The 27,884-nt window shown below is 37.1% G+C and overlaps 3 protein-coding genes across 9 annotated transcripts in view; 2 read left to right on the forward strand and 1 right to left on the reverse strand.

Moving 5' to 3' along the window:
* On the forward strand, window positions 1–15,471 carry Spir (spire type actin nucleation factor). Of its 4 annotated transcripts, XM_076422892.1 has the most exons (15): window positions 1–220; window positions 2,394–2,698; window positions 4,426–4,457; window positions 4,533–4,656; window positions 4,767–4,924; window positions 5,000–5,221; window positions 5,747–5,776; window positions 6,180–6,443; window positions 6,743–6,884; window positions 10,728–10,861; window positions 11,052–11,313; window positions 11,517–11,830; window positions 12,032–12,280; window positions 12,368–12,654; window positions 13,333–15,471. In XM_076422892.1, the coding sequence occupies exons 2-15, from the start codon at window positions 2,398–2,400 to the stop codon at window positions 13,574–13,576; spliced, it is 2,763 nt and encodes a 920-aa protein (XP_076279007.1). In that variant the 5' UTR covers window positions 1–220; window positions 2,394–2,397; the 3' UTR covers window positions 13,577–15,471. The 4 variants fall into 4 exon arrangements, with proteins under 4 accessions (XP_076279007.1, XP_076279009.1, XP_076279008.1 ...); XM_076422894.1 differs by lacking the exon at window positions 5,747–5,776; XM_076422893.1 differs by lacking the exon at window positions 1–220 and having other exon boundaries at window positions 2,252–2,698.
* LOC143208448 (uncharacterized) lies at window positions 6,906–10,195 on the forward strand. The gene is made up of 4 exons (XM_076422925.1): window positions 6,906–7,525; window positions 8,230–8,321; window positions 8,450–8,509; window positions 8,617–10,195. The coding sequence occupies exons 1-4, from the start codon at window positions 7,410–7,412 to the stop codon at window positions 8,952–8,954; spliced, it is 606 nt and encodes a 201-aa protein (XP_076279040.1). The 5' UTR covers window positions 6,906–7,409; the 3' UTR covers window positions 8,955–10,195.
* The window catches only part of Asx (transcriptional regulator additional sex combs), a 13,720-nt gene continuing 1,018 nt past the window's right edge, over window positions 15,183–27,884 (reverse strand). Inside the window, exons 2-9 of one of the 4 annotated variants that reach the window (XR_013008904.1) lie at window positions 26,247–26,506; window positions 25,026–26,144; window positions 24,670–24,951; window positions 23,758–24,582; window positions 23,126–23,365; window positions 22,777–22,820; window positions 22,615–22,701; window positions 21,787–21,836 (exon numbers count right to left, since the gene is read on the reverse strand). Coding sequence is in view for 2 of the 4 variants with exons in the window: in XM_076422880.1 (XP_076278995.1) it covers window positions 21,420–21,836; window positions 23,126–23,365; window positions 23,758–24,582; window positions 24,670–24,951; window positions 25,026–26,144; window positions 26,247–26,506 (3,143 nt within the window). In the remaining 2 variants the exon portion in view is untranslated. Of the gene's footprint in view, window positions 17,184–17,276; window positions 21,837–22,614; window positions 22,702–22,776; window positions 22,821–23,125; window positions 23,366–23,757; window positions 24,583–24,669; window positions 24,952–25,025; window positions 26,145–26,246; window positions 26,507–27,884 lie in introns of those variants that run through there. The other 3 variants (XR_013008903.1, XM_076422882.1, XM_076422880.1) reach the window with 3 other exon arrangements.

Genomic DNA, 27,884 nt, shown 5'->3' on the forward strand with positions numbered 1-27,884 from the left:
TTGATAATGTGCTCAAAGGAGAAATGAATATGATACATGCTAGATGCTGCTAGATACTGATGTGAAAGATCAGCTGTGTACCAAGTGATTTTTCACTTTGCCGGGAAAGTGATGCGAAAAGTGTCCCGCGGACGATGAACAAAAGAAGTGATGCATGGTGAACATTTCCAACGCGTGTTTCATTGCGAAACGTACATGTCAGCTGCCTAAATAAGAAAAAGTACGTATTAAATTATAATAACGCACTCAAATCCTGCTTCCTCGTAATCCACATAGCGTTGATTAACATTCAACCGAGCGTGTTGAAAATGACACGAGTAACGAGTCGATGCTGCATTGCGAAAAAATTTGATTGTCAACGTGAACCGGTTAGAATCATATAGTTTTAACAAAAGTGTTTTTTGAGATGATGATTCTCGAGAATGTTTCGCCCCTATGTAGATATTCTTTGATTAACAATTAATCGTTTTCCCGATCGATCAGTGAGATTGATGTATCTATATATGTACATATGTACAGACGGGTAAGTAAATTATTTTTGTCGGATGCATGGATATATTTCGAGTAACTTTCCTGTAACAACACAAACTCGAGGATTTATTTTGAAATATGTACTACAAGTGGGAACAGTCGACCTTGAACTGTGTCACACAACTTTTCCCCTATTGATCGTTTTTATATGTAAAATGAGGATTGTAGGCAGTAGAAGTGGTTGATCAATTTCAGTAATGTAAAAATACATGAATTTCTCGATTGTTTAAGAAATCGTGCAACTTTACTTATAATTCATGAATGTCATCAAATTGTTTACGTATTTATAGTACGTGACCGAACGGCCTCTCGATAGATTGAAAAAAATCTGTTATCACCGTTTCTTATGCAAATGACGTATTTCTACCTGCAACTTTACGCTTGCACGATATTAATGTATACGTATGTAATAGTATGTATACACGTAATCGATAATTTTCGCGCAGTGACAGTTCTTTTGAAAATGAATCCTTTGAACCGGCAAGTGTGGTTGCAAGGACCAACAACGCATATGTGTGCTTCGTAACAGCATAATTCACGAAGAAATCATTCGAATTTCGAACGAAAAATTAGACTGCAATTTCGCACAATGCATAACGCGTGTATATTGAAAAGTGGAAATAGGTGCTACCGAATAAATCTCGAAATTGTCGTAACATCAAGTTTGTTTTCATAGATATATACATAAATACATATATAAAATCTGATTGATCTGATGATTTCGCAAATAAATAAATAAATAAATATATATATATATATACTATATATTTGCGAAATCAGATTTTTCGCGGAAATACTTCCTCTACCGGGAAAGGGGCGTATGTTGATTACGATAGATTACATACCGCTATCTCATGCTAGGTTTTGTCATTGTATGCATTCGATATCCAGAAGTAAATGTTTATCCGGCTTTTAAACCATTTTGAAAAGTGTGGATGATCAAGGGAGATACTTCAGTCAGTTTGCGTTCATTGTTTAAGGCACGTTTTCTCTTTGATTCATTTAATCGTGTGTACGATTGTTATTTGAAAAATACAAACACAGTTACGGTGGAATAAAACGTGAGCACTGTTTCTTTTTAATTACTATATTCTTTGGCATAATCAAGTTCATGTATGGTAAACATGAATTGCAAACTAGAACATTATCCCACGAGAGTCATAATTGTACGAGCTGTAAATGGTACATCGTACTGATAGCAGTGTTGTGTGTTTACTTTTGGGTCGCACGAATTTAGAAAGAAACAATCGCCGATAAGTCGGATAAATCGATCGATACAAACATTGGCACGGAAAACAAATGAGCAAGGTTTTATTTCCAATCCGATGATCAATTGTTCGATTCCATTTTTTTGTACAGATACTAAGTATCAATTGAATATTTCAAATTCTTGTACTATACGGTGTTCTGTCCGATAAGTAGCCGGCCGATAATGACACGTTATGCTCTTTGTATTTACACACACGCTCATCCTACGCTGTCGTCTAGACTGTCTAGAGCAGTCTAGCAGCAGTCTAAATAAATAGAGCGACCCTTGTCCTATACGTGACGTGACCACGGAGGGAAAATAAATATAAATACATATACATAGATTAAGTAGCAGCTTCTTAGAAATTAAAAAAGTTTTCGCCTGCACCAGTGATTTCATGAATTAATCTTATCGTTTTCGCGTCAGTACTTTACGTCATCATCGGTTTAATGTTAACTTTGATTGATAAAAGGGGAAACAGAATGCCAAATATTTCAGTAACTCGGTTTCATAAGCCAGATCCGTTCGGCGAACATATGAAGTATCATTCGAACTCTCGGTTTAACGACTTCAATAATAACCGCTAATTAAAACGTGTTCGTGGCACCATCAGAATAATGACTACGCACGTGGGAAGCGCGGTGTCGTTCGGGGATGGCAAGAAACCGGTAAAGACCAAGGATGAAGAAGAAGCAACAAAGAGGTTGATATGCAAGCTCGATGCCAATGGTCGGCTAAACCTGAAGGACATTTTGTTATCCTTCAATGGGCCGGTCAGTCAAGAACGGGCATGGGCATTATGTTATCAAACAGCCAGAAGTTTGTCAAATCTGCCAGATAAGAACTTCTATGAAATCTTGGATCTATCGCAGATCGTCCTTCACAAGGATGGAGACGTATGGCTCGACGATCTAATCGGTGAGCGTACTTATAGTTCTTATCTCGGTAATGTTCCGTGTCTTCTTATCGACGTGCTTTATTTTATAGTTGATGGAAAACAGATAATAAACAATGACATATTACGCACGTGTGAAAATTCTTAGATATAATACACTCTCTCCTTTCTACCTACACTATATTTTGTAGTGTATTACTTATGACTTATATGGAATGTATCACTTGAGATATATCACGTGCATGATATTGCATGTTTGTAGTGTACAATAGTCGCGTACGTCATGTAAGTAGTTGCACCATTGTTTTACTGTGATTGCTAATTTTCCATCGATATAGTGAATTTACGTTAAAAGATTTTAATATATCGATGATACATATTTGACATTTTAATATATAGCACGATATCTAATTATCCCGAATATATCACTATATGTACTAATTACACATTCGATTTTCGATTCGAATTTACTACACTATGTAATTTAAATATAAAAATTGCATTTTTGAAAAGCGTGACATAGTTTTAGAAGTAGAAATTACGTAATCGCTCAAGGCACGCGTTCCATGAATCTTGAACGCTTAATTACATACTGATAGAAGTTAATTGTTCGGGTGACGAAATTCACGATAAGAGGACTATTAATATAGCCAACGCTGGTAGAAGAATATGTCAGTTAAATCCAAAAATAATTTGAAATTATTGAACTTTGCCCAGGATATAAACAAACACATCAGTTCTCAGGGAAAAGCGGATTCTTAAAAGATTTAGCAATCTTTACAACATCCGGCACCGATCAAACGTGAATTAATCGCATACGGTTTTGTCTCAACCTTGTACACTAACTTATTTATTGACGAGCTTCAGTCGTGCCCTTTCGATGTATATTCGCTCGTATTGGAATTTGGAATTACAGATGGGGCGTGATCTTGGTATTCGATGCTGGAATGGGGGTCACTATTCCACTATGTACAATCATCGCCGCATTGATCGTTCGAATTGACTTGTTTACAATTTTTTTATAGCGCGGTAATAGTCATAGTTTGGTCGGTAATTTACCTACAGTCGGTCACGAAAATATTCGGACACCACTATAGTTTTGACTATTATAGTCCGTACTTCATAAATGCAATAAGAACAAAAAGAGGTTTCACATATGTTACTATGCAGTGTATAGTTGACATAAACATAAGAGATATTTATTTACGATAATTGATTACATAAATAATAAAAGAAAAATGGAAAGTACGTTCATTTTCATGTCACGAAAATATTTGGACACTATCAAAACTAAAAGTTTATAACACTATTATATAAATTCTTTATATATTCTTTTTAAATAATCTCGCTCAATGCGTAGCCATTCTTCTTGCAGACGTCTTTTTAGTTCGTCCTTTGTGTTTATGGGAGTTGTTCGAATTCGACGATCCAATTCAACCCATAAATTTTCAATGGAGGACATTCTTGCAAGTGTATAAAAGAATATAATAAGAACAATACGCGATTTGTGCTTTGGGTCGTTGTCCTGATAAAATTGTATCCCACTTTGAAGTCCTATATTATCAGCTCTTTTTTTCAAATAGTTTTGCAAAATGTGCAGATACCTATTTTTATCGAGGAAGTCGTCGATAATTGCCGATCGTTTCACCGATCTATAGATCGATCTCGGTTATTCGAGGAAACCAGGTTGTTAGGGGTTTTAATATTCATCTTCTACTTCTTTCATAAATGTTTGTTGCATTTGTTACAGAGTCTAAGCAACCCCCGGTCTCCCAGCAGAAAGTAAGCAAGTGCTATAAAATTCTTGTGATAAGAAGACTTTGTTCTTGGATAAAGCAAATTGTTCTTATATTGCAGGCGATGTTATCACTAGGCATGATGATATTTAAAGCTCTTGATTTTGGCCTAGATGAACAAGAAGAAAGATTGTTATCACCGGATCTAGAAGGACTCATTACATTAATGACCAGTTTAAATGAAGGTAAAATTTGCTAGTGATAAATCGTTAGTAATCGAGTGTGACGACTCCCAGTCTAAATATTTTAAAAAATTGCTGAGCATTATTTTATCCACTGTTTTTGTTGTATGTAGAATGTGAAGGAGAAACAGTAGAACGTCCGCAGGAAACGGATGACGAAGGTATCGAGCGGGACTCCAGCGATGCCGATGCAGACGAATTTTTATTACAAAAGAGTCATGATACGTACGAACAACGGCCGTCTGTAATCTCGTTGAAAGATGTGATGGAAGTAAGTTGTTGATCGTGAGCTTTCAATATGTTTACATTGACATATCAGCGTGTATTAATTTGTATTAATTTATAGTTATGTACCAGGCACATGCAAAGTAACGCTGAGTCTGCAAAAGCTCATTACAAAGCTGTAATACGGACATTTGTAGCGGAGGCTCTGGAACTATCCCAACTATTGGATGTAGGAGTGTCCGAACAACTTAAATCAAGTCAAAGAGAAATCGGCAACAACGATGGCAATAGGATAAACTCCATGTCTGTCCAGAATCTCGATACTTTAGATTTCATTGATTGGGTAAGACTTTATCTGTCGCGTGTTGAACTCATTTCTTTACATCAGGCCTGGGCGATGCTGGCTCGCGGAACAGATGTTGCTGCTACTCCTCTTCGGGAGGGAGAGAAGCAGCCACTTCTCATCTTCTTCGCAAGAGAAGGATAGGAGCAGCCATATCTTTTCTACGAGCCAGCGTCGCTCAGGCCTGCTTTACACGATTCATGAAACTTTCCGTTTCAAAACTTTCCACACGGTTCTACGAAATATTGCTGAAATAAATTCAACTGGTTAGTAGTTCAGTGGAAAATAATTGAAAAGCTTGTATATACAAGATGTATATAGAAATTTTTTTGTTTCGTTAGATTAAATTTTTAATGAAATACAAACGTTCCATTAATGTACAAATTATGGCAAATTCTACGTTAGTCCGTGGAGTAATTGGTGCGTAAATGGGGCCATTAACATTACCTTATCCCATAAAGTCATTTGTCATTTTGCAGAGATAAGATATTTGAGATTTATTGACTTCACTCTCTACCGTTATAGACTGACATTAGGATTTGGAGGGCTATACAAGTATGTCATCGTTAATAACTGTTTGCGCATGGGAGAAAAAAGTGTTAGAGTTCAAAATGTGTTAACATGAGCATGTAGCATGATTCCATAGAATTATCTGCACAGTTTTGACATAAATGCATGTGTCCACTTGTGCTCACTTCAAACACTGTGTGTACAGTAATTAATTGAGCTAGCTCTATGCACACAAATTGCTACACCAACGAATATCAAGATACAATAAATAATTTTTCTATACCCTAATAATAATGATCATAAAAGAAACATTTTAAAACTACTGTTTCAATATTTGCTTTCACTGCTATGTTGTCGTGTTGCAATTTGTATGCAACCGACGGTAGATCTTACAATTTTTTAACACGTTGAGGCTTGTCGCGAGGATTTACAAAAGATATTTCAATAGGCACGGTTTTGGGTACAAGTTATACAAGAGTTGCGAAAAGGAGTGAAACTGAAGAAGGTGGAAGCCAACCTGGGTGCGAAAAGCACACCTCGTGGCCACGGTAAAGGAGAAGAGTTTGAGTTAACACCGTATGAAGTCTTGATGGACGATATTAGGAAAAGGAGATACCGCCTAAGGAAAACACCCTCGCCCTCGCCACATTTGCGAAAAGACGCTCACGCAATTATCCTAGAATTTATTAGGAGTAAACCTCCACTGAAAAAGGTAACAGGCCTTCCAGTTCGACAAGATTCTAACAAGGAATGATCACAAGGGGTGAAGTCGACTCTTGATATTTTTCAAGTGAAAACATCTTTAGGCGCACCGCGTACACAATTGCTGGGCAGCGAATGAGTCTGACCCGCCACGCTCCGAGGTAAAACGCTATCTCCCCCGAGTTTAGCAGAGCGAGCGAGGAACGCGATCTTATTTTTTAATTTCCGTGTTCCCCGGATCATTCCTTGTAAGATTCGCATAAATAATCGGGGAGACTTTTTCATGGTGTGTCGTCGAATGCTGTTCAGGCCTCTGAGAGACAACTACCACCGCGACGAAAAGAATGGACTCTGCGAGAATTACTTATGGAGAGCATAAAAAAGCCACCGAACCTGAGACCGTCCCGGAACAGATACATCCCTAAGAACGAACGGCCGTCCCAAAAAAGTGGTAAGTTAAGTTGCCTGCTCAGTTACACAGCAATCATTTATGCATGTTACGCGTTGTCTTGCTTTATAAACAGTTTAATAAATCAATAAAAGCTGATGTGTGAAGTTCATATCCATGTACCGAGGATACGTTAAATGTTCGGTGAAATATAGTCGCTGCTGGACTATTTGGTACCTTAATAAATCTCCTTGAGCAAGCTGCGGCACTGGTTTTAAATATAAAACTATTCATTTCGAGAAAAGTTCCTGTGCTTGTTAAAGTTACAGTTAAAAATAGTAGTTAAAACTTGTATCCTAGTATCTATTAAACTACACCCTGATAAAACAAGAAATTCAATTTTCTAAGAAGAAATCTATGAAAGAGGTTCTCCATTGCATAGGGGGAAGAAATATTGTAATGGAGTTCGGTGTACGTGAGCGCACGTATCCCCAGGAAATATTATGCCCCGTAGGTACATAGAGAGAACCACGCGACGCACACGTGCGACTGTATTTTTAACGAAAATATATTTACTAAGAAGTGTCCATGCGCAAGGATGCGAGGGGTGCGCGGGCGCAGCCCCGCACAGGTCTGCGCGTATCTTTCGCCCGTGATCTCGAGAGTACAGCCTGGCAATTCCTCGCAGCTCGACCAGAACAGTGGTATCTGTGTCTCTCATATTATTTTTAATAATAATCCCCCACCCCCGAAATGCTTGCATCTCATTATTATTTTCCTCAGAATTCTCCCCCCCCCCTCCCCTGAATCGATTCAATCCCACAATGAGATTAATGTGAAGTTCATCAACGGTGTGCATCAATTTGACCTATTCCGTTATCGAATAAAATAAAACGAGTAACCATCCTAAAGCAGTAATCATGTCCGAGAGATAAATTCCGCGGTTCGATAATTGTTATTTCCCGTCGCGAATATCTCCCGATCTTCTGTTTGTCGAGGGAGGGCCGGTCTGAATGAATCATGATTGGGTATGGATAGGCTGGCGGCTTAGGTATCCCGAGCTACAGACTGAGGCGCGATCAATAACCGAAAGCGCGGAAAGGGCGAGTTGACGTCGACCGAGAACGTCATCGTTGCGAGAGAACGCGCTCTCTGTCAGATCGCGGTTGATTTCTCTGTCTCTCTCTCTCTCTCTCTCTCTCTCTCTCTCTCTCTCTCTCTCTCTCTCTCTACTCTCTCGATGTTTCCTCGGGTTTCGTCCTGCAGACGTTTCTTTCGCTTCTGATTCTCGCGTAGGGAACGATCCGATTTGTAAACGGCGAAATCCCGTTCGGGTGTCCAACGCGTAAGCCAAGTGTCGTCGAAACGGGGACAAGCATACTAACGAGCACGTGCACTTGATGTACAGTCTCTACCCGGGGATTTACGAGCATCACGGTGGACCAGCGACTCGGGACGATGAGAAAGACGAACAGATGAACGAGGACTGTCTGGATGCTGGTAACCATTAACATTTACATTTCCGACGAAGATCGAATATCATCTCGACATGCGAGACAACTGTCGTTATCTCTCACCCCGTTGGGATGCTTGGCGGCTTTAAAAAACAAAGTGGTGTTGATTCGCAGGCTGCGAGATTTTCCAGTTGAGCCGGAGGATCGCGAGGGATTCGTCGAACGTAACTTCCGGTCAGACCTCGTGGTTGTTACAAGTAAAAACATTCCAGTGAACCGTTCTCTATAGAATAAATGTCGATAAGGAGAGGATTGGAAAAGCATGAAGTTCATGATCGTAGGCGGTGAGTCCCGCATGATAGTCTTGGGCGAAGTTCCACCGTCGCAGCCGGAGCAGGAACAGGAACCAGCGCAGGATGTGGCGGCTCAGTGGCTGCAGACAGAGGACCCTTCGACCAGTTCAACGACAACAACAACGGTCAATGCAACTGGGGCTAATGTACCGGCTACCGCGAGCCGAAGTCGAGCTAATGTACCACCGGTACCGCAACCGAGACAGAGAGTCAACAAGCTTGAGATCAGGGTACCGGGAAACAGGAATCGTAAGTCGCGTAGAAGGCGCATTACGGTCCCAGGTAATCATACCATTCATCTTCTCTTCGCCCGACGCGACTGGTGATATGTATGAATATGAAATTCCATGACGAATATCGGTGCATACTGTCTAATCACCGTTTGGAGTAAACCATGCTGACAACGATCGTTTCTCTTGCTTCTGCATACTAAAATCAATTTTCTGTATTCTTTATATGCACACGCCGGGATAGTCCAGAATATTTCAGTTTCTTTCGATAGTTCATCCAAAAAATGCTTCAAACGAAAATGCAACGGTACTAAAAATTGATTTGCAAATGTAAATGAATTTTGAAATACAGTGACTCCTACTAATATTCGGACACTCTTAAAAACACCATAACTTTTTTAATATTAGAATATACGACTTGAAATTTTTGGAGAAGTTAGAACAATTGGTCTGCTACACAACGTGACAAAATTTTTTGAACAAAACTGCAAGTTGTCGGAATTGCAGAAAAAATACTAAAAGTTGTATTTTTCAACTTTTTCATGTGGGCTTATATGTTTCGTATATCTGTATCAATTAAACATACATATTCTGAAAATTTCATCAAAATCGGTCGACGTAGTAATGAGCTACAAACGTTTAGTAATTCAACTGCAGTAATTCTAAGAATTCTTACATCTTTCAATGCCTGTCGTTTTTTTCTGCATCAACCGATAGCTATGAAACTTTCACAGTGCATATAATTGACACAGATCTACAAAACGTATCTTTTAAAATTTCAATATAGGCCCGCATAAAAAAGTTGTAAAATGCAACTTTTAGTATTTTCTCTACAATTCTGACCAAATGTAATTTTTGAAAAAATTTCTTTCCACATCCTGTAGGAAACTAATTGCTCTAGCTTCCCAAAAATGTTCAAATTGCATAGTCCAATATTAACAAAGTTAGCGTTTTTTGGAGAGCGTCCGAATATTAATGGGAGTCACTGTATGTAATCTTTGTTATGAAAGAACTGACGAATTCAATGTCGTCATTTCAATGAAATATACAAAATGTGTAGCTTTTCATGAATCGTTTACATATTTAAACTTTTTATTTGACCCTTGCACGGTCGTCGGTGGGTCTTTCTAAATCCAGAAATCACAGTTTCAATGATATCAACTTCTTAAGAATATTGTACTCTAGTATATATTAGAAAATAAATGTATTAAATAACCATTTCTATGTAGATATTAGTGTAGAAACGTCTGGGTCTTAGAAGACCCACCGATGATCATCCGCATCACATTTTTAGCGATGGCCGTGCGAGCGTTAATGCACTTTTGCTTGAAACCTATTGTTTTGTTAAATTATTGGAAGCAGTACGAATCTCGCGATGACCAATTTGTGGGGATCTCCGTGTATATTTTTCATGTTGCAATTTATTGTGAACTTTTTTCTGAAAGTTCGCATTAAAGTGCATACAACTTTTGTGTTCGTGTATATCTAATTTGCCTATTAAAAAAAAAACACTGCTTGGGATATATTGGTTGCGGGAAGCTTAGCGTTAAAACATATGTGATGATCACAACTGAAGTATACAACTCGCACATCAAACAATGGAGACTTCTTTCGATACAAGAGCATTTATGTAACTGTAATAATTGTATTTGACCCAATGCATGCTCAGGAAGAAGCAATGTATGTATTTGAGATTTACCGAGGTACCACTGTCTTATTTGTCTTGTGTACTGGAAAGCTTCGTTTCCAAAAGATTCTCAAGGAACAGATCACATGTCATGTTCATTGATCATCGGCATACATACTTCCGTGCTCTCTGCAATAGTGATCGACATGGTTGAAACCTATTAGCGTGAACGAAATTTTTAGATCAAACCCAAAGTAGTGCTGACATCAAAGGAAGTGAATCACCTGCAATACCAAAACCTCCTAGGAGGGATCTTGATGGTTCAAATTCTACAACAAGCAGACGAAAAGTAATACCCGTGGATTTTGACTTAAAGGTACATACTACTCCCATCTTGAATTGCATTTACTTCTAAATAACGGATCTTTAGGATTTGCAGGCACCAACGTTTCGAACGTAAGGACTAAAAGTTCTAATAATTGTGAAATTATTCTAATTATTCTAAAAGAGAGACTGGTAAAGCATTATTGTATAAGCTTCTAAATTTAGATGTTCTTGATGAACAGCTAGATGCAGAAGACGAAGACGATGACGAGGACTACAATGAAGAATTTGCAGTTACAAGATTCGAGGAAGAGGACGAAGCAACGAATTACTGGCAACTTAAAGAGGACTACAACACCTTTGCGGACAGAGGCAGTGCTCGTAATAGGCACAAAGATCACAGAGACGACGATGAAGCGGATTCAGCGAATCCTTGGCGAAAAACCGGCGGACTTCGCCTAACAAGAAACGAGTATCATCGGTTTTGCGATGCACAGCTGGAATGTAATTACCACTTGCAACTAATAACTAGACTGTGCATCTTTGTGGAAATAAAAATTGTCCAAGTCAATTGTAAGAAACCGAAGTGAAATGAATATGTATTTTGTGTTTGAACATTTTTCCCATAAATGCATGAAATCCGCAGTCTAATAATAACAGATTTATCTTGTACTGGTAATATGTAACTGATTGCGTTTTGTTTGTAGCCTACGATCTTGCAACCCAATGCCCATCTAGAAGAGCATCGGCCCGTAAGCATGCAGCCAGACGCAGTATAGCGCTCACAGCATTGAGTGGTACCACATCTCTTCCTCATTCAAGACCCCAGAGTCGTCAGCACATAGGCGTAACAGAGGCGACATTGAGTCAGGGACCGAGTCCTAACATCAGCCTGAATCCAAGTCCAAGTTTAAGTCCCCAACCGCGAGCAAGACAGCCCCGTCGCTCACAAACGATTGCCGAAGGTGCAACAAAAGACTCGGAAGATCAAAATGAAGAGTGGCAAGAAGATAAAGGACAGGTGAGAATCCGAGGGACCAAAATAGTATCTATTCCTTATAAAAAAAATACACAACTTTGCCATTTGAACCAAAAAATATCAGAAATTACTTGCTAGTGTATCGTATTGACTCATCGTCGCTTTAATGTTTGTGTAACTCGGGCCTTACACGAAACATTCTATTTTTATGAAGAAATATATGAAATATTTTTGTTTCTTTAGAAAGCTACGTTAGGCGATATGTTCCTGGACGAAAGGCTTTCTTTAACCCTCGAAGAAATCGTGCATATTCGTAGTGTACTTACCAAAGCCGAATTAGAATCTCTGCCGGTAGAAGGACGCGTGAAGGAAGATGTAGAAAAACGGCGAGTGTGTTTCCTTTGCCTAAAGACTAGATTTGGACTGTTGGGTCCTTGGGGACAGCGTTGCCGTTTGTGTGAAAGGACCGTGTGCGTGAAGTGTTACTCCAAAGTGAGTTGTCTATCTGTACACAGAATAAGAACGATACATGCAGATTTGATCTTGATTTAGATTAATCGTTGTATCTTTGTGCCCTAGATGCGCATCCCTACGGAACATTTTGCACATGTGCCCGTGGTGTTACTATCACCCGGACTACTTCTTTCTCCGTCATCATCGGAACCGGACACCAGTAAGAGTTCTTGGCTCAGGGGCAACGGAGCAGCTGGATCTGCACCGGCATCACCAGCCTCTAGACGCAAAGAATCATCACTGAAAAGCGTGACACCTTCATCCACGCCGACTACGACACCTGTTTTGATACTCACGCCAACCTCGACGCCACCTTCTCACGCGCGCAAAGATACGGACCATTTGGATAAGAGGTGATTGCGCTTGCATCAATAGATCATTGATCTTCGCGTTAGTACATACACAATCGGGGACAATATTAGGTCAACACTCTTAGAAATATCATAACTTTTTAAAACTTGGTCCAATGGACTTGAATTTTTTTAAGATGTTAGACCGACTAGTTTGCTAGAGAATGAGTAAACAAAAATTTGTTTAGATTGCAATTGGTAACTACAATTGGAAATTTTCAGTATGCATGTAAATTACGGAAACCTACAAAACGCATTTTGTAAATTATCGTTACAGGCTCAGATAAAAAAAGTTGACGAAACATCATTTTTTAAATTTTGTATGATTCCTACCAATTACAATCTAAACAAATTTTTGTTTACTTATTCTCTAGCAAACTAGTCGGTCTAACATCTTTAAAAAATTCGAATCCATTGGACCAATTATAAAAAAGTTGTGCGACTTTTAAGAGTGTCCACTGAATATTGTCCCCGACTGTATACCCTCTGATTTTGATGGTTTTTGGATATGTTATAAATACAATGGAATTTTTAAACAGTAAAGAAATTAAAAGAGTCTAAGGACATCGATGTATTATTTCCAATTTACTAAGATTATTATTAAAGAAAAAATGGAACTGTTCTGCAGGTTTATCCAACTTTGAACGGCTAAAGTATTAATTTGTAATTCGTTGTTCGCAGAAGTTGCAAAAGCAGCGGCAGTCCGGCGAACGTGCCATCACCAAAAGCGTTCTCTGGCTTCAGCAGTCAAAGTTCAGAACAACGATTGGTGGCGGAACGACTGCGAGGCGTTTCCATGGTCGTTTGTCACGACTGTCGCATAATGGTGATACAGATAATTAAGAGTTCGAGAACAACAAGAGCTACATTACGCAACAATGTCATTTCGCGACTTACTTTGAATCTTTCGCCAGCTTATGTTTGAGAGTCTGCTCCGCCCCGGTACCGGATGTTCAATGGTCGACCAACTTTTGATTGGCAAACTGGCGCGTCTTCTCGTTCGCACTTCTGATAAGTGGATTTACATGCTACAGTGCCAGTATCGGAGGCACGTAGATTAGATTTGTTCTCCTTGTACCAATGTCTTCTTGTTCTCCTTGTAAGAGTAATCTTCTGCGAATGGTTGCCAGCCTCTCTTCGAAACAACGAGCGTAGATTCGTTTGCTACGCAAGACTTTGAATACATTGTATTGGTTCTATTATTTGTTACACGATGGCGTCGATGGGTTTACACAGAATCGTTTGATAATATTGTGGAACAGGCTATAGATATTATTTCTTTTGTGCAGTTATTTCAAGTGACAATTAAGACGTTTCAAATTCGTTTTGATTTTGTGAGAGAGTTAGCACTAGCGTTACCAAATTTTGTTATTATTTGGAGAAACGAAAATTTTATGAAAATTATTCATTATCGTTCGAAAAGAACAAAGATGGAGGTACACTATACAAACCAGGGTAGATCTAATCTGTTTTTCGGTAAAATATGATGGAATCTAAGAGATAAGGGATCTAGTACGAGAAACTGATATATTGTGGCATCTAATATTAGTCTACGTACCTACATTCAGGCTTGTATCTAAGTAGTATCGTTAATGCATGCAAAAAAATGATATAATTATGGAGTCGAATATTTCATTATGGTGGCTAAGATTCCATTTTGGTTCGCAGTGGTGGTGAACTATTTTTGCTTCCCAATTCAATGATAATTATAGTAATTAATCTTAATGGTAAAGAAGGGGATACGCACTGTGTGCATTCTCAGCTCATAAACACTGGGAAATGTTTAAACTTGAATAATTGTTCCGGGGACGGATATTATGTGAATTCGCCCTCTACATTGTTGTAAACACTAAATCTATCTGCGTCCGCGCGACACTAATTCATATCTTTAAGAGACATCATCATTCAATGCATAGAGTCAGTGTCGGATGCACAATTGTATCATAAGTCAGTTGTGATTAGTTTTTTGTAAATTGAAAGATTTTTTATGATATTTGTGATATTATTTATTACTTTGTGTGTTCAATATTTATTGCGATTATTTATTTTACTTTGCGAAACAATAAGCAAACGTATTCCTTTATATTGTAAATGTAATTATATCAACATATATATTTGTATTTTGTGCGATTCATACGAATTTGTAGCGCGATCTTCATCTATGTCATTTGTTGTTTCTTATTATTAGTTTTCTTTATACAGTATTAAGTGCAAAAAGGATGCTAAATGTAACTGTGAATGAATCAATTGTACGCTGAAGCAAATTAATGAGTTGAAAGGAACACGTTAAGAGGTGGCTCTTGTTGCAGACAGATTTCTAGAGAATTAGTACAATGAAGTGGCTGTTGGCCTGTACAGATTTAGTGCTGTTAAAGAGGAAATGTACAAACGTAAACTGATAGTGGTTCAGAGTACAAATGAAAGGGAAACGAAGAATGCGAAATTGCACTACAATTGATGCTGGTACGGTCTAACACTGAGTTGTATACGTAACAGTGAAACTATAAATTTGTTAATATGTGTAAAGTGAATTGGTGAAATCTACTAATGGACAAATAGCTTTCAGTTGAGAATGGAATTTATTTATTTTTTTAGTCACACAACTAGATTCCCAATGGTCTCCGGCAAAAATCAAAATGATATCGCAGCAAGGCGCAAGAGGATTTACACGACAGCTGATAAGATAATCATCGATTATAATAATTTATCGTTTTTTATGTATATCAACAACATATAATATGTATATCAATGAATGATTAGTAGAAAATCTTGTTTTTATGATGAAAATGACCAAAATATATCATATATTCCAATCCATCACTCGAGACGTTATCTCTAATAAAAAAAGTGTTTTTCTCTCATTTGACATTTTATTGTAAATACTTAAAAAAATGATATATTTGTAAAGGTTGTTTACTATTATAATTGTTCTTTCATGCATAACGCTGTTTACATACATGATAGAAAGATATATTTTTTGCCCTTTATATGCGAGTGCTGAAACAATATCAAAATCAATATTATGTTTTTAACTTAAGGAACTGTATACGATCTTGAAATGTACTTCACATTTCTGGCCAACGAATAATACGTAATATATGACTTCATGCTACAGTAATTCAATACTAAATCCTTTCTCAGTACCTTGAACTTTAAACAATCGCATTATTCTTACAATTTAAAAGTTATTACTTGAGTTGCAGTAATTTACAAATCGATCTGAATATATAATGTAGAAGTATGTAAACAGAAGAACTCAATTTTTATGTCGATGTATAGTGTAGATTGTAGATTATAATAATTATCCTGATATCCTTGCAAAGTAGAAAATTTAGTAAATATTTATTTTATTATTATTATTAACATTTTTAATATCATCTATTGTTCGAAATTTGACGCTTGTTTATCAGTTATTTTATTTGTAAACCCTGTAATAAAAACCTTAACCAATCCGGAATTAAATTTCTTTAATGAATAACTCTCTCTAATAATAAATTATTATTAAATATCGTATTTTGCGAATTGTACAGTATCGACTATTCTTTTAAAATGGAGGATCTCTGCGCGCAATTTATAAATCGATTGTAAACTGGAGAACGATTCCATATAGGTATACTCCGTGTGTACAACTTACATATATATATTATATAATTAAGGCAACAGTCTCTCGACAATTACATTTGAAGTATGCATTATTATTTTCAAGATGAAATCTAGTTAAATGCAAAGCTTGCTTATTTATTAACTAATACAACACCCACGAACTCTCGCACGTATAGAGCAATATTTACATTTAATACTGATACGTCATAAAATTTTCAATAAGTTTATTGAAAGAATGAAACTCACGTCACAGGAAAACAAGTACAGTATCGCGTAGCAAAAATTCCAGTGAGAAACATTATCACAGCCGTACATTCTATTTGATGCGTATATGAAAAAAATGTAAAGTTGCATTAAGGGAAAATATTAAAAAGTCTCGTTGAAAGTAAAAAAAAAAAATAGTACAAGAGAAGTAACATTAAATATATAATCATCGATCGAAAGCAAGATCATTTGATTATATGTACAAAATATTCTATACACTATACACGATAATTAATACATTAAAAGTAATACAACTAAAAAGTAATACAATTTAGAGCCTGTAAATATTCATAATTGTACAGTGGATTCAATACAAATTTTTTCAGATTTTTTTCTTTTTAGATTAGATGCAAAAACAGAATAAATACAAAATTTACAATTTGTTAGTAGAAATGTATACTCATCGATTACAGAAATAATTTCCGCACGTTCGTTAACATTTTGTTACAATTCACAGCACAAAAAATGAATATTACCTTCATGATTGAACTAACATATATTGCAAAACAAATATCCTAACAAAGCTTTTCTCTCTCTCTTACCAAATTATATATTATTACTGATAAGTAGCGGCGGATATTTGCACAATGACAGAACATTTAACGTATAAAAGGCACTCTAAAATATAAACGACATTTACTAATGGTCCGCAGAAGAAATAATCCCTGAAAAAAATGATCATTTAAAATATCGTGAGAACGTCCGCAGTCTACTTATGAATTTGAAGAGGCGGTTGAAACAAAAGGAATACTCACATCTGACTTAATACTACTTTTTAATTTCAGCAGCTTTTAAATATAGAATATCTTTGTACATACACGTGTGGCTATTGCTGTTTCCGACAGGTAATATGTTATCGTTTTCTAAAGTACGAATTCAGCGCACGTCAACGTTGCGTTGCAACGAGATGTCGGCAAATCGATGCAATTCCTGTCTTCACCGTGGCCATTACTCAGTGCTTTCACCCTGTTTTAAGTGTTACTTTCTCCACAACGCTCACAATAGCCAAATCCGCACCTTAGTCGTCACATACACTGCGCATATTAAACGAATTTACACGTTAAACGAGTATGATTTTATTTACATTTGAGCGATAAATACACAATAGGTTTGCTTTCTGTCTATCGAATCTTAAGAATACTACTTATCAGCATCGATGACTCCAATGGAAACATGATCAATATGAAAATCCATTGATACACGTACACTACTGTCCATAATTTCACCACCTTCAATTTATCGAAAATATACAAAATATATTTAAAATAAGGAATCCCAATGTAACTTTTGCCACAGTATTTCTTTTATACACTCATAGAAAAGTAAAACAAAAATTGATTTTACCCACCAATGACTTGGTTACATTAAAAACAATATTACAATGTTCTTAAAATTTTCTAATCTTTTACTGTTTTATATTTCACCCAACCAATCTTTTCATAAATGCATAAAGATCCGCAGTCTAGTAATAATTAATAATACAGATAATATTTAACATCAGTTATACTGTGAATAAAACGATAATAGAAAAAATTGAACGAAAACTGGTCGAGCGAGCACACTTATGTAAGTATGATGGTTTCAAGTGTCTCTCCGCTCTGTTTACTATTTCCAGGAAGAAACATCAAAAAAGCTTGTTGCTAGATTGCCTCGAATTGTAAACACTGTCATTGCCCAGCGAGGTGGATATATCGATGAATGAAATATTTAATAACTTTCATCTATTTAATGGTAAAATCCTTAACATGTAATGCATTATAATGCTTCTATGTCATTAATATATATTTATGTTCATTCTACTTCAAAGGAATTTAAGTTATAACGTTGATATAAACTTTTAGATTCGATTCCGCCAAGTGGTCAAATACTTATGGACGGTAGTGTAAACACTACATTGAGAGGAAAAAGTATTTTATACTTTTCACTTATACTATTCACTTTTGCTTCTAGCTGTTAGCCAACACTGTCTTTACTAGGTTCTTGCATATGAAATGTCCGTTTTTTTTAACAGTATCGTTAAACAAACGTAACTTTTTCCTAAATAAAACGCATTGGTCAACATGAGCACCATTCTAACCAACATATCCTGTCAACGAATTACAAGTTTCTCGATTGTATTATGGTAGAATTGGATTTTTTGGTCGTTTATGTTCGTTATGTATACCACTGACATCTCCAGTGCATATTGAGTTTTTTCTAGCATCGACATGTATAGTGTCTCCATTTATCATCACATAATGGTATTCGTCGATATGTTTACTTCTCCACCCATATAAGAAGAATACAAAATAATCACAATGATGAACATTAAAATAAATGTTATTTAAAATTAAGCTGAAAGATCAGCATCGCACATAAAACGGTATGTAACAAACGATGTAGACTGTAGACTATAATAGTATCTCTTGATCAAAAGGCTTCATTATATTTGTATCCTAAAATCGGACATTTCATATTCACCAATCTAACAGCATAGTAGTGACTTAAAAATCAATTGGAAGCAACAGGCAATTATGTATGAATGCTTTTCTCTTTCAATGTTTATACTCAATATATGCAGTTCTGTACATATAATAAGAAACACAGTGGATTAAATTACAGTAATCTCCCGTTATGTACGTTTAATTTACTCACTTTACTCCCCAGAGCATTGGAACGAAAATTAACAAAATTTTTAATCAATGCTGAAATTTTTGTTTCTTTTTCCTGGAGCATGGCAATAGGGATAAACTGAGATACAACAGCAATTGAAAAAAGGAACTACGTTGCAAATGCTTTAATAATAATAATTTGCACATAAATCTATGAATTATTAAATATACCATGCAATGTGCTCTGACGAAACATATTGAATAGAAATGAGTGAACGAGTAAAGTATTTTAATACATTGATGCGTGCGTATAACGAGAGACTATAGTAATGGGATTTTGGCCAGATGCAACAATCGTGATCAAGTATTCTGGATACGATGAGTATGATATAAGAAAATATTGGGTTGGCAAGAAAGTAATTTCGGTATTTTAAAGTGAAATAAAACCCAATTTTGGGAAAATTTTTATGTTTTACGAGCGCGGAATTATGAAGATACCGGAAAGATGGTAAAAGATCATCGAACAAAATGGAAAATATTCTACCGATTAAAGTTCAATGCTTGAATAGAAAAATTAGGTTTTCAGTTCACTTGAGAAATATCGAAATTACTTTTTTGCCATTCCAATAATTACAACGAATTTCGATCCGCGTGAGAGGATTGTCACGGCTCACGGGCAATCTGGAGAAATCATGCTTGAGAAATGAACGTTCGAAATGCGAATTATATACAGAATGAAATGTCGTTTGCGGAACTATGATCGATGCACTTTTTCTCTCAGGTCAGGTGTTTCATGTCTCACTCTTGACTTTGAACGCTAACGCGAAGCAAGTAACGTATTCGATGCTATTAGATGCTAGAGAATTGTTTACAACGAAGTGAGAGAGGTAAAGCTAAATTACATAAACACTACGCATTTAGTATCTAGTCAGATTTTGTCACTGTTGGCAATAGATTATAATGATAGTAATCAATGTTTTACTCCAAACTAACATTCCTGTACAGGATGCTCCATAGAAACATGATTCGCGACGAATGGAAATCTGTTTTCTTTTTATGCATGAAAATCTACGAGATAGAGAGAGACCATGTAAGAATAGTCCTTCCGATTCCCTTAGGCTGAGATCAGCGTGTACAGGAATATCTTTTATGTAATAAAGATAAACTTAACTTCTGTTAATAAATAAATATTAAAGACGTATTATAAAGAATGTAATGCTTATTGGAAGACGGCATTAGAATCTGACTGTAAGAGTTTTAACTTTTATCTGTATTAAAAGTGAGGGTTTACGAGGATACAGTTGTAATATCTTCATTGTTAGTCAAGATAATCAAAGGTACAGCTACCTTGCGTTCTATATAAAATAGCTATCGATTAAAAATCATTAAAAATTATTAAAATGTTTTTTATTTAAAATACACTCTGTTAAAATCTTTTTAAAAATCATTCGTACATTGCAATACGGACAAGAGACGAAAGAAAGGTGTACAGTAAAAGATGTAAATACATGATTAATACTGAAAAGCAATCACAGAATTTACAATCATTACTTCCAACTGTATCCGCTGACCCCCATCATTACACAAATCACCGTTCACGTTAAAGTGCTGGACAACAAACTCGGTTGACAGTACCAAACTTCATGCAATATGTGTCTTTTTTCTATCAATCCATCCCTTCCTTTTATTAATACAAAGATCCGAAGAAACAACGCCGTTTCTTACATCTAGGGCTTGAAACGGTTCCGAAAATAACTGTTTAAAACTGTTAGATAAAGGTCCCGATTACAACAATTACGAACAACCTTCATTTCGAATAACTGTTACCAAGATCCGAAATTTCCAGCTAATATCTGTTTCAATTGCAATTCTTATATCGATTCCAAACAGTTGTTTTTTCGATTCTATATATACATATATATAGGATGTATTTTCTTTGTTATGTACAATTTTGCGGCAAATTTCTTTTACAAATGTCCACTGATTCAAAGATCTAGATTCGCCCCTAGAGCAAATGAAAATTTGATGCGAGAATTAATTCTATAACCGTAGGAACCGAAGAAATAATTGTTTTGAAACGATATAAGAACGGAGACAAGAACCGTAATCAAAACAGATGTTGGTTGGAAACTTCGGTTTTTCGTAACAGATATTCAAAGTAAAGGTGTTTCGTAAATGTTTTAAAAACCGAAACCGATATCATAACAGTTTTCAAGCTCTGCTTACGTTTGTCTCTATTCCCGGAATTTGATACTCAGCACTTTGGTCGTACAGTTCTAAATTTATACATAAACAATTGGTAAACAATGATTAACGTATCAGACAGGTAGCACAAATACGTTGAGGCCCGATGCAATCGTCGTGACAAAAGGCGCCACACTGCCGGCATATTACCATTGCTCCCCTCATGTTACACTCGCAGGGAGGAGGTGGATCTCCACCCATTATCATTCCAGGTGCTGCAGGTTCAGCTCCACCGCCTCCCCTGCCATCAACACCCCTTGCCTTCAACGTCACAGCTTGATGAGAACCTTCTCCGGCGCTGGCTGGTCTACCACGTACCAAATGCACCCCCACACCCATACCAGCTATTTGTGGAGGCAATGGTGGGGCGGAAGATGCCCTAGGAGCGCTATCTCCGACACCTGTCCTTTGTACAAGTATGTATTGCCCTAGTCCACCTGTCGTCGTGGATCCTAACTGTGCTACGGTATTGCTTTCTGGAACCTGTAAAATTTCATCTCTCTGTTAGCTACCAATCTGTGTTCCAATCGCCGTTAATTAACTGGAAGTTGTAACATTCTTTAAGAGGGTAGACTCGTTTCCAGGATTGCAAGGGTGCGGCATGCGCCTTCTCATTTCTCGATAATGCAGAGATGGGGTTTTTCAGTAGTAAAAACCGCTAGATAATAGATCAATCACCCTCAAAAGTCTTATTTTTACGTTTACGAGGCGTAATTTGCGTTATTCGGAACCATACAGCTGCGCATGTAGCTATTTTCATAAAGCTGCGACAGCCACACGTTGCCGAATAATGCAAATTATGCCTCCCAAACGTAAAAATAGGACTTTTGAGGGCGATTGCGGCCTAGATTGATTTTTTATCTAGCGGTTTTGACTATTGAAAAACCGCATCTTTGCATTATCGAGAAATGAGAAGGTGCATCCAACACCCTTGTGATCCTGAATACGAATCTACCACCTCAAGTACAACTCTAAATCAAAGAGACTGACCATTGAGACCATAAATACTATATTTTAGCCTCTTTTAACCTGGCGCAGTGGTCACCCTCTTTAAATTCAGTTTGAAAGATTTTCATATTTGTATTTGTTAACACATTACGTACGGGTCACAAGATATCTCGTTGTAATATTTACGAATGTACAAATGTGAATTAAAGAAGTGCTTGTAAGCATAGTACTAAGTTTGTGTGGGCTCTGGAAGCATGTTGAGCGAGCAGAGCGCCGTACTCAATATATTAAATAGACCTTTAGTTATCCTTACTTCATTTGCACTCGGATAAAAACGGCATTACTCGAATATATTGTGTACTCATTCACCCGTTCATATTTTACTAACGCTATCTCCGCTCTGAAAGTTAAGATCACGATTCGTTTTCCACACTTAGAAGCAGAAAATTAGTAAGAAAATTTATTTATTAGATACCTGTATGATACAGTGATCAACACAAGCCACTCGCAAGATTAGCACTGTACACACAGAAAAAGTATAAAATAGTACATGCGCAGGCCGAGTGTCTATTTTATACGAGTGATCGAAATGCGAATTGAGTGATTAAATAAATGGAAATAAGCATGATCGTACTTTTTCAATTAATTTGATCCGATTCGAAGTCTACTTGCATCCGTTTCAGGCATATGATAACAAAGAATTTGTTCCTCGAATTTCGATGATTTTAGTGATGATTTATGAGAGCAATGAGCTCTTAAATTCAGTATAGAATAAAATGTAATGTAAGCTATTGCGAACAACTGTTCACAAAGGTGTAACATACTTCTGCTGATGTTGCTTGTCGCGCTGTGGCAAAGACGTGTCTCAGCATAACTGCTTGCGTTTTGTTTTGAGCTTGTTTATTGTGTTGTATTGTTTGAGACGGTTTTTGAGTCTTGACGGTCGTGATCGTGCGACCGCCTGACTTACTAGTGGTGAATGCACCATCACCTCTAGCAAGTAAGCTCGGCGGAGGTTTTAAATGTGCTTTCAACTGATCTCTATTTGGCGAACTTTGTATGACCTGCAATAAGAAAAACAATTGTTTACTTTACCTTTACATTAACAAGGAAACAATGGTTTGGGATGTAAAACCAGTTTAGAGCAGAAAAAGCTGAATATAATGTAATGAAGGAAATGAAAAATTTATTTACAAGTCTTTATTATATGGACTATGAAGTATATAAAACATCTTCTATATAATAAAGACCTGTAGATAGATTTTTCATTTCTCTCATTGCATTCCGTAAAAAATTCTTAAAATTAGACTTATTTTTCGAGCTTTAAAGTGGCTTTACGCCATACGTATATCATCTTGAAATTAAATGGGGTAGCAAGTTCACGAATATTTCGTGGGACCATTCGCCTATTTACATACACGTGAAATAGGAACCTCTAAAATGTACTTTAAATTACCGCTTGACATATTTGATAGCTGCGTTCCAAATTGACAGCGCCAGGTGGTTCTTTCGTGGTACTACGAGATCTGCCTCCCCCCTGCTCCTTATTACTATTCCTAGAACCCCTTTGACTGCCTTGATTATTCGAGCGCGAAGTCCTCGACGTCACCGCCACAGTTGCTCCAGGATACTGTGGCTGTTGTATAGTCGCAACAACCTGCCGCGGTTGAGCCGGTGCGGAAGCTTGTTGTTGTATAACAATGGTATTTTGCGCTCGGTTCTGTTGTACCCCAATCGCAGCCGGTACAACATTCGGGATTGGATTTTGCGTGACGTTGCTCCTGACAGTCCGCGTGGAATTGTTTTGAGGGTTCAATTGCACCACCTCTTCCTGCGTTCTCATTATGTTCACTTGCGAGTTGGTGGTCTGTTGAGTTTGAAGTTGACCGGTAATCGGGGACGTACTGTTCAAAGCGGCAGCAGCGGTTTGATCAGAATGAAAACTAGTCTGTACAAATCTGATCGATTGCAACTGTGGGAAAGCTATGATCGGTGAACTCTGCGATTGAAAGTTCTTCATTATACAACTTGTGCCGGGCGTGCCAATCGCAAGGCCCTCGGATTGAAAGGGTGTCCCTTGGACCACTGGTAACTGGATGCAGTTAACCGATTCTACGTTCGAATCGGCATTGATGAACTGTTGAGATTGAGTTGTCGTCGCGTCAGTAGTAGTTGGCGTGTCGTTACATTCATCTTGAGTGGTAACGGTAATATTTGCGGCTACAGATCCATCCAAAGCTGCAGCTACCAATGGCCACGGAACTTGAAGCTCCTCCTGCGTCTTCACAAAGCAAGAGAAACCTCAGTAACAGGAAATATTCGTTGTAGCGTGTAAAGAGTGCTTATGGTTTACTACGTATCTACTTACCCTCGCGGTGTTATTAATGTTATTAACAGTCGGGTCTACTGACCAACTACATTCTAACATTTCAGAACAAACATAATTGTTAGCCTCTCTAAGAGCTTCCTCTTCGTTCCCGCCGTTCACATCTTGCTGGTCTCTAGCAGTCTCTGCTTGACCTGAGACAACTTGCGTTTCTGTTTCCTCTGTACTGTTCGTTCCCATTTCCATTCCATCAAGAATAGGGTACATTATCTCTTCAGGGCATCCTGAAATCTCCTCATACGCTTCGCGCATTTCCCCTCTTACCTAAAAACAAGTATACTCTTGGTAAGATAATTAAACTTATGAATTCTGTCTTTGCAGAGTGCACAAGGCTTCACCTCCAATTCATGAATACGTTGCAATGTTTCACTATCAATCTCCATTCCCTCTGGAATTTGTGATTCACCATCTGTTGGATTCTCATGAGAGACCTGAGCCGTTTCGCTCGGATTGTTATTAATCAATGTAGAATCTTCCATAACAATTTCTGTCGATCTAACTTGCTCATGCGTCGGCGATGTTTCGAGCATGGTCGTCGTCTCGCAATCGGACATTGGATAAATTTGTTCGTCGGACATTTGGGTCACCTGTTCCTTCGACATTTGCGATATTTGATTTACCGTAGTCTGAGACGTGCATTCTGTTGATAGTTGAGATATTGCTTCACTAGGTGTGTGGGATACTTGTTCTACTTGTTCGTTCGATTTTGGTGATGCGCTTTCTTCTGGCAAGAGAATCGTTTCTTCCGTAACCTCGAGAATATGATCTTCCATTGGTTCGAGATCCTTTTTAGTATCAGGCAAATTGATTTCTTCGTCGTACGTATTTGTAATAGTTTCTTGACAAACTTGTACGACAACTTCGTCTTCGTCAACGGTCTCTTGCTTCTCTGAGAGAATAGTCACTTTCTCTTCTTCCTCCAGTTTATCCTGAAGTATTTCAGTGTCTGCTATCGTTTCTACGGAACTTATGTTTACAGATTCTAAATGTTTCTCATCTATTAACGTATGCGTCGTTTCGTTATATTCTTCTGTTAATAATTCTTGTATTTCTGGCGTCTCGACCAATTCGTCTGTATTATTTATAGTAGTTTCCACTTTACAATTATCTTCCTCTACTTTGTCTTCGGACATAATAACAGGACAAGGAGCACCCGATGCGGGTGTATCTACACTAGATTCCAAACGAAGTCTTAAACTAGAACGCGTTACAGCCCCACCAGATCTTGATTCCGAAATACAATGGAGACCTGACTTAAGCTTGGGTTCACGTTTCTCGCCCCATATCGGCTCGAAATGTTTCACTTTCCATGGATCTAACTTATTTTTATCTCTCTCTGCTTCCATCTTCAATCGTTGTTGATTTTCGGGAGTAAATTCTCCTTCTGCCAAGCGTCTACGCCATTCTACACATGCTCGTGAAAAGAATTCATTGTTTAATCCGGATGTGGCAGCATCCTGGCAGTAAGAAACAAATCATATATTCCCAACATCTTATACTTTTTTGTAGAAACGTTAATGTAAATAAAACTCTTGTGAAAAATAGCTTATAAATATTACCTGTCTATCTACAGCAGGCAATAGTTGCGCCAGTTTCCTTTGATACAAAGGTGGTAAACCTTGAAACGTGTGCCTATTTAAAAGAGCACGTAAACTTGTGCTGGCTAAAATACTTGTCGGAGATTCCAGATCCACAAGACCAGCCTCTAGCTGTGCAGTCGCCGATAGTCTCTTTGTTGATCGTCGACGCCCAGATTTCAAACTAAATCCTGGCAAACTAGCCAGAACCTCTCTCATCGTGGCAGCAGGCTCTTCGATTGCTATGTTTAAATATTGAATCACTTAAAACCTGTTCGCAATATTTCTAATCTTTTAAAATAGTTTATTATAAAATCTTTTATACTCAAAATTGTAACCGGTCAGTGATTTATTGGCCTACCAGGTACACCAAACAAAAATTTATATACATTCACATCTCTAGACTGTGGATCTTTATGCAACATAGAAATGTTTGACATTGATTGTGGGAAGCAGGAATAACATAAAAATACTCGTGTATCATTTCCAACCTATTGAACATATTAAGAGAGAAAATTATTTTCTATGTCACTCCGGTTTGTTGCAATTCAGGTGGAAAATTTTTATATTGCATAAAGATCGCTGTCTAATTATATAACATTCTCGAATTTTTAAAATCTTTTACTGTTTTATATTTCACCCAACCAATTTCTTCATAAATGCATAAAGATTCGTTGTCTACTCATCTCTGTTTATGTTTCTTCCTCTTTATATTAACAAAATCTTAACCCTACAGAGTCTTTTGCATTTAATTGCAGCTACTATACAACATGTAAATACATTTGAATTTTTCCTGCGATAGCTAAGATTCCTACGTGTGTACCTGTTCTTGATACACTGTCGCTCAAAAGTATGTGGACACTTCCATTCTTATAACTACCTGAAAAAAATTATGATATCTTTGGTAAATCTGATTACCCTGTATGTATTCCAGTTCGTACAGTGTTAGAGAACATATTTTAATAATAGTTTATTAAATTTCTCACCAATAATGATAAAAAATAGTGCTTTTATGACTGCATTTACTAGTCGTGGCATCCTGGCTACTAACTTTTTCATTATTTCAGTATTAATAAGGTTCCACTCAGATTCTAAGAAATCCCACAAATAATAAACTTTTAAATGTTTTCGGCGCAACAATTTGAACGTTTATTACGAATTATAAAGCAACTTTGCTAATTGTCAATTAAAATCAACGTTTCTATCCTAGTTTGGATCTTTTTCAAGATTTATTTGATTCGCGTCTGTAAATTAAATATGTTATAGTAATTTTGAAAAAACAGAAATATTGAATGTGGCTTATGATATTTGGTCCCCTCAGGGTTTCAAATTCATTTACCCAATCCCCTTTCTCTTTCCACTCTCACCATCACCTTTTCAGCAGGACCTACTGTTTATTGTAGGTTCCGAACCACCTTTTGCCAACAACACGTGAAAAATACCCCGGGTGGGTCACTCTCCGGTTTTTTTTACCAGACGGTCACCCATCCCAGTGCCGTTCACGTTTCACATTGTTTAACTTCGGTGATCTAACGAGAACCGGTGCTTTCAACGGGACTACGGTTGTTGGCTAGAAATATTGAATGATTAAATGTAATCATCGAACTGTTGCGCCGAAAA

The sequence above is a fragment of the Lasioglossum baleicum genome, chromosome 4 (assembly GCF_051020765.1).
Source record: "Lasioglossum baleicum chromosome 4, iyLasBale1, whole genome shotgun sequence".
Lineage (NCBI taxonomy): Eukaryota > Metazoa > Arthropoda > Insecta > Hymenoptera > Halictidae > Lasioglossum > Lasioglossum baleicum.

Coding starts and splice junctions, on each gene's coding strand:
- Spir (XM_076422892.1), top strand. CDS start 2,398: ATGACTACGCACGTGGGAAGCGCGGTGTCGTTCGGGGATGGCAAGAAA. Junction 5,222..5,746: donor CTTTAGATTTCATTGATTGG/GTAAGACTTTAT, acceptor CTACCGTTATAG/ACTGACATTAGGATTTGGAG. Junction 11,831..12,031: donor GGCAAGAAGATAAAGGACAG/GTGAGAATCCGA, acceptor TTGTTTCTTTAG/AAAGCTACGTTAGGCGATAT.
- LOC143208448 (XM_076422925.1), top strand. CDS start 7,410: ATGCGCAAGGATGCGAGGGGTGCGCGGGCGCAGCCCCGCACAGGTCTG. Junction 8,322..8,449: donor CGAGGACTGTCTGGATGCTG/GTAACCATTAAC, acceptor GTTGATTCGCAG/GCTGCGAGATTTTCCAGTTG. Junction 8,510..8,616: donor TTCGTCGAACGTAACTTCCG/GTCAGACCTCGT, acceptor TCATGATCGTAG/GCGGTGAGTCCCGCATGATA.